Source organism: Ursus arctos, unplaced genomic scaffold (genome assembly GCF_023065955.2).
Source record: "Ursus arctos isolate Adak ecotype North America unplaced genomic scaffold, UrsArc2.0 scaffold_16, whole genome shotgun sequence".
NCBI classification, from domain to species: Eukaryota; Metazoa; Chordata; class Mammalia; order Carnivora; family Ursidae; genus Ursus; species Ursus arctos.
The window spans coordinates 24,316,648-24,325,898 of record NW_026622830.1 but is presented as its reverse complement, the minus strand read 5'-3'; the positions used below and the strand labels follow the sequence as shown (position 1 = coordinate 24,325,898).

General features: G+C 47.8%; 1 protein-coding gene across 2 annotated transcripts in view; it reads left to right on the top strand.

Annotated features, from left to right (window-relative positions):
• Positions 1–5,515: 5,515 nt before the first annotated feature.
• Positions 5,516–9,251, top strand: part of ZNF341 (zinc finger protein 341) — a 42,211-nt gene continuing 38,475 nt past the window's right edge. The window contains exon 1 of one of the 2 annotated variants that reach the window (XM_026503307.4): positions 5,516–5,616. In XM_026503307.4, coding sequence (XP_026359092.1) covers positions 5,586–5,616 — 31 coding nt within the window. In that variant the 5' untranslated portion in view covers positions 5,516–5,585. The remainder of the gene's footprint in view (positions 5,617–9,251) is intronic. The other variant, XM_026503308.4, reaches the window with a different exon arrangement.

Genomic DNA, 9,251 nt, shown 5'->3' with positions numbered 1-9,251 from the left:
TGTGAGGGTATCCCCTAGTACTTGGGCCATGTGGTTTTTGTCTGGGATATTATTGCCTGGGTCAGTGTCAGAAGATGGGGTCAGAGATCAGTAAAGGAGGAATTACAGTTGGCTTATTTTAGCACTGAAACTAGATTTTCTTTCTTTCTTTCTTCTTTCTTTCTTTCTTTCTTTCTTTCTTTCTTTCTTTCTTTCTTTCTTTCTTTCTCTTTTTCCCTTCCTTCCTTCCTTCCTTTCTTCCTTTTCAGTAATAGTGGACCAGTTTATTCAGGTAATTCTTCCTCTGAAAATAGTGGCAATGTTACATAAAATATAAAAATATCCTCTGAAAACACTGAAAGGCTTATAGGTGACTGTCTTCTCCTTGTGTCTTCACATGGTCTTCTCTGTACATACCTGTGTCCAAATTTCCTCTTTTTATAAGGACACCAGTCATACTGGATTAGGGCCTGCTTATATAACCTTGTTTAATCTTAAATACTTCTTTTAAAGGCCCAATATCCAAATACAGTCACATTCTGAGGTACTAGGGGTTAGAATGTCAACATATGAATTCTGGGGGGACACAATTCAGCCCATAGCAACCACCATATTTTGCTGTCTCCTACCAATGCCACTGAACAAGATGTCAGGGCCCAGCATTGCTATCTGTGTCCTCACTTCCTTTCCCTTGCAGCTGGGAATCTAGTTTAAGCTGCTCATGATTTCTTCCCTCCCCATGGAGAAGTTAACTTTTCTGGGGTGGCTGGAGCACTTATTGTGGCGGGGGACACTGGAGGTTTTCCCAAACTTTCCTTCCTCCCTCTTGGCTCCATGGCTAGAATTACCATGTTACTTATACCAGGAGCCTCTAAGCTGTGTTTTGATTCAGTTCAGTGCTAAGCAGATGGCCCTAAGGAAATAGGACCTAGGACTGACAGATTTGGGTGGACGAAGAGTTGGAGGTGAGGAGCAGAAAGTTCAGAGCAGGGGTCAGCTTTGATGGGGAGCCTGTTGGAAATGGGTTCTACATCCCTGAAAGCTCATTCAGTTGTTCTATCAGTCAGGTAGTCAATTAACAAGCATTTCCCAGGTTACTCTGTGTCAGGCTCTGAGTTTCCAACCAGAATGGATGAAGTACCTCCTCAGCTCAGAGAGCTCCTATTGAGGGGGTGGAGGAAAGGGGAATTTCCAAGAAAAGTATCACATGACAGCAGTAGTACTAGGTACTGTGAGAAACGGGAATAGCAAGGGAGGGAGGGATCTATCCTGGCAGATCAGGGAAAGCTTTTTAGAGGAGGCACAAAGCAAGCTTGTATTGTTCCAATGAGGTTAGAAGAACAGCATCTGGTAAGAGAGAACAGAATTTGCAAAGGCCTGAAGAAGAGATAAAAATTGGGGCACCTGGGTGGCTCAGTCGTTAAGCGTCTGCCTTTGGCTCAGGGCGTGATCCCGGCCTTCTGGGATCGAGCCCCACATTGGGCTCCTCCGCTGGAAGCCTGCTTCTTCTTCTCCCACTCCCCCTGCTTGTGTTCCCTCTCTCGCTGGCTGTCTCTATCTCTGTCAAATAAATAAATAAAATCTTTTTAAAAAATGAAGAAGAGATAAAAATCAACTATGTGCATATACACCTGGATATATGGAAATATATGGAAAACTGCCAAGACTTGCATTAGTGAAATCTTTTACTCTCCAGTGCCTCCCATCACCCTCAGAACTAAACCTCAACCCTCACACTGGCCTTGTCGTCTCTCCATCCTCATCCTCCTGCACCCATACCTCACTTATCCTCAGTTGCTCCTTTACAGTCCTTGGCCTTCTTTTGTTTAGACCTCAGGGTCTTTGCATCTGCCCAAGATGATACAGCTAATAAGCTCTCTGTGTTTCCTTTTCTCCATGTGACCCCATCTCATTTCTCAAGTCGGCCTCCTCAGACAGGCCTTGCCTGACCACCCTGTCTAAAGTAGCTTCCTTTCCTGCAGAGGAAAAATTATATAATCACAGAGTATTTCTTTTTTTTTTTTTTTCTTGTTTATAGTCCTTCTTGCCTGCAGGACAATGACTCCATGAAAGCAAGGATTTTTGTCTTTATGTTCATGGCTGTGTCCCCAGCATCTAGAACAATGTCTAACACAATATGTATGTGAAAAAATATTTTATTTATTTTTTAAGATTTTATTTATTTATTTGAGAGAGAGAGAGAGAGAGAGAGAGAATGAGTAGGGAGAGGGAGAGAGGGAGAAGCAGGCTCCCTGCTGAGCAGGGAGCCCGATGTGGGGCTCAATCTCCGGACTCTGGGATCATGACCTGAGCCAAAGGCAGACACTTATTCAACTGAGCCACCCAGGTGCCCTTGTAATAAATATTTTAAATTACAGTTGAACCAAATGGGTTTGAACAGTGCTGGTGAATTTTTTACAGCACAGTGCTATATATGTATTTTCTCTTATGATTTTCCTTCTTTTTTTAAAGATTTACTTTATTTGTTTGAGAGAGAGTGCACGCGCCAAGCGGGGGGAGGGACAGAGGGGGAGGGAGAGAGAGAATCCCAAGCAGACTCCCCGCTGAGAACCAAGCCTGATTCAGGGCTCGATCTCACAACCCTGAGACCGTGACCTAGCCGAAACCAAAAGTCAGAAGCTTAACCTACTGAACTACCCAGGCGCCCCCTCTCTTTTCTAAATATTTTATTTTTAAGTAATCTCTATACCCCATGTGGTGCTCAAACCTGCAACCCCAAGATCAAGAGTCACATGCTCCACTGACTGAGCCAGCCAGATGCCTCTCTTCCTTATGATTTTCTTAATAACATTTTTCTTTTTTCTAGCTTTATTGTAAGAATACAGTATGTAATACATATAACATACAAAATATTTGTTAACCGACTGTTCATGCTATTGGTCATAGTAGGCTATTAGTGGCTACATCTTGAGGAGTCAAAAGTTATACACAGGATTTTCAACTGTGTGCAAGGTTGGTGCCCCAACCCCCATGTTGTTCAATGTTCAATTCTAATTAAATGAGTGTGAATGTATTAATATATTACTTGAATAATTTTTTTTAAAAGAACGGTTGTATTGAAAAGCTCTTGAAGGGGAGAGATGACGAGAATCTGAGGCCATTGGATCAATGGGGATGTTAAAGGAAAGATAAGGAGGAGGGAACCCTGGCCTCACTCCTGTCAGAGAGGCAATGGAAAGGAGGGTTTAGGGCTTGAGGAGGGCCCTGGGTCTCCAAAGTTCCTAGGAAAGAGGGTGAGGCATACAATCTGGGAAAATGGTAGGTTCTTTGTGGGGGACATTTGCTCAGGGCTTGCTGTGCAAGGATGAATAGGAAGAGGAAGGGGAAGGGGTATAGTGTTGGGGGAGACAGGGGTGATATTTGGGACAAGATGGGGAATTCACCAGTAGAGATGGGCCTTGAGGGCGCCTGAGTGGCTCAGTTGGTTAAGCGACTGCCTTCGGCTCAGGTCATGATCCCAGGGTCCTGGGATCAAGTCCCACATCAGGTTCCCCCTGCTCTGAGGGGAGCCTGCTTCTCCCTTTGCCTACCAGTTCCCCCTGCTTGTGCTCTCTCTGTCAAATAAATAAATAAAATCTAAAAATAAAAAAAATAAAAAAGAAATGGGCCTTGAGGGGGTGTGTAGGTGGAGGGTCTGTGAGGCAACTTATCAGGAACAGTGGTTGGAGTGTTCCACAAGGGCAAAGGACCTTTGAACAACAACAAAAAAAACCTTTTTTTTAACTCTTAGTAGTTATGTATTTATTTAGTTAATATGAGAAAATGAAAATTGTGATTTTTATGGTTATTACCTTGGATGAGACTAAAATAGGTATTTAAGAAAAAACAATGAGAACATTCAGAGTCAAACCCATCGTAGTCCAATTGGAGAATTTGACCACATTCATGGGACATCATGATTGAGGGCACCTCCCTGGTTGCCTCTCCCCTCCACACACTCCCCAACTCTTCCTTGTGGCCCAAGTGTACTTCTTTGGAATCACTGTCACATCTTGTAATTAAATAATTTTTAAGATTTAATGTCTGTGTGCTTCCCCCATCCCTAACTCTAAGGGAAAGGAGCCCTGCGTCCTGGAGCTATTATAGGACTTGGTGCATAGTAAACTCTCAATTAGTGGCTCATGGAGCATGAACGATGAAGTGAGAGTGTTGGGGGAGGGGGGTCCCAATAAGCACTGGAGTGTAGAGGGGAATACTTGGGAGACCTGGATAGGCTTTCTACAAGGCTGGGCTGGAGGTTGCTGAGGCGGGTATTGGGGTTTTATTGACAGAAAGTAGTCCCCAGGACCAGGGATGGAGGTCTGTATGAAGAGGAAACGGAGGTTCCCAAATGGTGGAAATGGGGGGTTAAGCAACAGTCATGGGTGAATCTCTGAGATGATGGGGGATTAAGACCAGGCTGAGATGGGAGGCACGTCAGGAGACAGGTGACTCCCAATAGGTAGTGATGGGGCTCACTGTGGTTGGGGACAACACCCGTATGATAAGGAGTGAGAATCAGTATTGCACAACTACGGTAGGGGTCTTGGGTTAGGTGGAAGTCATTATGATGAGGATGGGGAATATAAGTGAGGTTCAGTGGGGTGGGGTCCGGAGCCGACGACCGAGAAAGAATTCTTGAGACGTCTTTGGTGCAAAATGGTGGTTTATTAAAGCACGGGGACAGGACCCGTGGGCAGAAAGAGCTGCTGCCCTGGGGTTGTGAGGAATGGCCCATTATATACCCTCAAGTCGGGAGGGGGTTAGGGAGAGCGTAAGTCTCTAAGGAATTTTGGAAGCAAGGTTTCCAGGACCTTGAGGGGGCTAGCTGTTGTTGGGAAAAGATCACTTATTACTGTCTAATAAAACCTGAGTCATGAGACCCTTCAGATGTATATTGGTGGGCCATATGCTTGGGGGATGATTGCCAATACGTATCTTGGGGGGCTAGAGATAAAGGAAGTTTCCAAAGCAATTTTTATACGTTAAAGTAGACTTACAGGATCTTGGTGGAGGGCAGGGGGTGAGGCTAGGACTGCCTAGAGGAATGTCACCATGCCTGTTTCAAGGACTTGTCAATGGGCTGTAGGTAGTAAGGACTGTTTCTTTGTCCTTTAGGTGCCTGAGGAATGTTGCATACATCCCATGGGGGGGGGGGGGTTTGCAAGGTGTCAGCTTCTGCTTTGTCCTCAGCTTGCCTTCCATTCCCTCATCACTTGTGACAGAGTTGGGTGGTCCGGGTTAGGTGGGGGATACTGTGTGCGGTGGAAATAAGTTCCATGTTGCAGAGCTGGGGGTCTCACATGCAGGGCAGGGGTGGCAGGTCCAGATAATATTAGGGGTCCAATACCCAATTGGGAGGTCCCCTGTGTGTAGCTGGGATGGGGTCAGTGTGCAGAATCAGTGGTTCAAGTGAGACAGGAATGGGGGTCCACATGCCGGTGACTGGGCTGTCCAGGCGGGGCCGGGGGAGCCATGGCTGAATTTCCCGGACTGGGGGGCTCGGCGGCAGCTCCCCAGCGCCCCCTGGCGGCCCTGACTCCGCCACGGTTCCCACAATGCTCACGTAGCCCCGCATCAGCTCTCGAGAGGGTGGCAGCTCCAAGATGGCGCAGACGATTTTCGAGGCCCTGGAGGGTGAGCGGCGGCCGGGCCGGGGGAGGCGGCTGTTCCGCGTCGTGCCCCCTCCCGCCGCGTCCTCGCAGCGCCGGGCCCAGGCCGCGCGGCGGCCGCGGGGCGGAGGGCGCCGGGGCCGGAACAGCCGCGGGGCGGGAGGGGCACGGGAGGGAACAGCCGCGGGAGCCGAGGCCCGGCGGGGGGGGTGGGCACCGGGACCGGAACAGCGGCGGAGATAGGCTCAATGGCGGAGGGCGGGGGCATGAGACCAGAACAGCCGCGGGAGGAGAGGCACGGCGCAGGGGACACAACGGGACAGGAACAGCGAGGAAAGAAAGACGGGGGGGGGGGGGCGGGGGAGCACCGGGGCAGAACAGCCGGGGAGGCATGGCCGGGGCGGAGGGGGGAAAGGCCTTGGACAGGAACAGCGTCAACCGCGAGGGTCTCGGGCCGGCGCGGGAGGGGTTTCCTGGAGGGAACAGCCGGGGAGGCAGCACCGTGGAAGCCAACCCCGCAAGGGCTACGCTGAGGCAGACAGTGGTGCGGGGGCCGGAGAGGCTTGGCAGCTGACGCAGCCTAACTAGGCGTCCTGACCGCGAAGAACTTGAATTGAACTCCAACTGTACCTCAGGTCTTGAGGTAGCTCTCAAAATGAGACCAGGAAAGGATAGGTGATACCTGTGTGCTAGGCCAGGATTCGGTGCTCACAGACACAGACCAAAGAACACTAGGCGCCTATTTTGTGCACCATGCTGGGGTGCAGAGTTTTATACACTCAGACCAAGAAACGATGGGTGTCAATGGTATGCTTGGCTGGCACACAGTGCCCTCGGACGGAAACCTGTAAACACTGGACACCAACTGATAGACCTGTGGTTTGGATGCTCCTAGCGTGGAAGTGGACCTCAGGCGCAAGGAATTGTGGGCTTTGGAGACAGCACACACTGAAGGCCTCCCTATGCACCTGCTGGGCATGGGTGGGTGGGAAGGGGAGGAGCCTTAGTGACTAGGACCCTATCACAGGGTGGATGCAGGGGGTTCTACAGACCCGAGAATGCGCTTAGAGGGGTGTGATAAGATCAGTGTACACATAATTAGGGTAAAGACTGAAAGTTGGCCAGACCAGTAGTATGTGGCTGAGACTTTGAGTCCCTTAGGACATCTCAGACATGTCCCCTCACTTTTTGGAGGATCAGAGTTCTTACCATAAAATGGGGGTAAACCCTACTGCCATCTGGTGAATTTCAATCTCAGGAATACAGACACAGCCAGACACAATTCCTGCCTCATAGTCCGGGCAGGTGGCACGTGAGGGGATGGAGGCATATAGAAGTTATAGAACAAGCAACTATTGAAATTTTAGAATTATAAGAAAGGTAAACCATAAAAGATTACCTTAGCTGGCATTTAGTGCTGTTATGGGTGTGACGGATGTGGAGGGCCAGGGTCAGCGTGGTTCCCTCTGGGAGACCAATAGAATAGGGTGAGGCCTACTTTGTCTTTAGGTTCCATGGACGTTCTCCATGTTTGAGTTTCCACTACAAGAATGTGTTCATGTATTGAGTGATGAGGACATTAAAAGAAAAATCAGTTCCTAGGACAGTGTGATGCATGCTGAGCTAGGTCAAGGACAGCAGAATTGTGGGGACCCAGAGATGACTCAGGCAGTAGGAACTACATTTGCAAAGCCCTGGGGGAAGAGAGGTCTTCTAGGATTCACCGAAGTTCATGTGAGTGAGGAGCTAGAGATGAGACTTATGAACTTTATCCTGGAATCACTGTGGAGCTGAGAAAGCGTTTTCAGCAGGGGAGCAGCACAATCTGATGTATGTTTTATAAAGTTCACTCAGGCTGCTCTGAAGACACGCTGAAGGGGGCCAGAGTGGCAGCTGGGAGGTGAGTGAAGTAGCTGCAGTTGTCCTGCTGAGAACTGATGGTGGCCTGGGCCAGGGGGACAGCTGTGGGATGGAAGAAAGTGGATCTGAGAGAGGCAGTAGAGGCAGAATAGGCTAGATTTGCTGAAGGACTAGAAATGAGAAGAGGTTGGGGAAAGAATGAAGAGGTGCCCCAGGGGCTGTGGCTGGGTGGACATTGGTGTCTATCCTTGTTGATGAGGTTTACTGGAAGAGGTAAAACTGAGGGGTGAGGGTGACACACTTAGCTTGATCTCAGTTTTAGACAGGCAGCATTTTTTAAAAGACTGTTCTTTTTTACTTTTAGCAGCTTTAGGTTCACAACAAAATTGAAAGGAAGGTACAGATATTTCCTGAATAGCCTCTGACCTCACACATGGCTAGCCTCCCCCATTATCAACATAATTCGCCAGAATGGTACATTAGCTACCACGGATGAATCTACATTGACACATTGTAATCATCCAAAGTCGATGGTCTTTCTTAATGTTCACTCTGGGTGTTGCACATTCTATTGGACAAATGTACAATGACATATATCCATCATTACAATATCATCACAGAATATTTTCACTGCTCTAAAAATCCTCTGTGTTCTGTCTGTTCATCTCTCCCCCAAAACCCCCGGCAGTCATTGATCTTCTGATTGTCTCCATAGTTTTGACAAGCAGTATTTTTTGAATCAAAATTAAAAAAAATTTTTTTTAAGATTTTATGTATTTATTTGACAGACAGAGAGCACACAAGTAGGGGGAGCAGCAGGCAGAGGCAGAGGGAGAGGAAGAGGCAGGCTCCCAATGTGGGGCTTGATCCCAGGAGCCCGGGATCATGACCTGAGCCAAAGGCAGAAGCTTAACTGACTGAGCCACCAAGGCACCCTTTGCATCAAATTTTTTATTTTGAAATCGTTGTTTTTTTCTGTAGATTCATATATACCCTTTACCTAGTTTCCCTCAAGGTAATATTGTGAAAGACTGTTTTATATTACAACACACAGAACAGTTCCATCACTGTAAGAGGCTGCCCTTTGATAGCCACACCCTCCTCCTTCTCCTCGGCCTGCCATCCCTGATGTCTGTCAACCACTAATCTGTTCTCTAGTTCTAAAATTTGTCATTTCAAGAATGTCGTGTAAATGGAATCATATAGTATATGACCTTTGAAGTTGGCTTTTTCCCACCTATCATAACTCCCTGGAGATTCACCCAAGTTATTGTGCATATCAGCAGTTCGTTCCTTTTTATTACTGAATTGTAGTCCGTGGTATGGATGTACCACAGTTTATTCACTCATTGGAGAACATCTGAGTTGTTTCCAGTTTCTTACTATTATGAATAAAACTGCTGTGAACGCTCATGTGCAGATTTGCATACAAATGCTAATCTACTCACAATTTTGCCTAAAATAGTAGAAGATTTACTGAAGCTCATCCAGGGGAGCAAGCCCCAGGTTTGGGACTCTAGATTTTGGGGAGAACTAAACAGGAGGTGTGTCAGTCTGCGCAGGGAGAGGAGAGAGAATCCAGACTAAAGGAACCTTTCAAAATAGAAACATTTAGGGGATGGACAGAAGAGAGCAGAGCAGGCTGGGAAGGAGTGAGCAGAGCGGGGGGAGAAGACCCAGGAGGGAGGTATCCTAGAGCCAGAGAAGGGAGTGTCTCAGGAGGGAATGTACGATACTGCCAGGTGTTCTTTGGTGATTTTGGTGGAATGCTGAGGGGTTAAGCCACATAAAGTCGGTAGA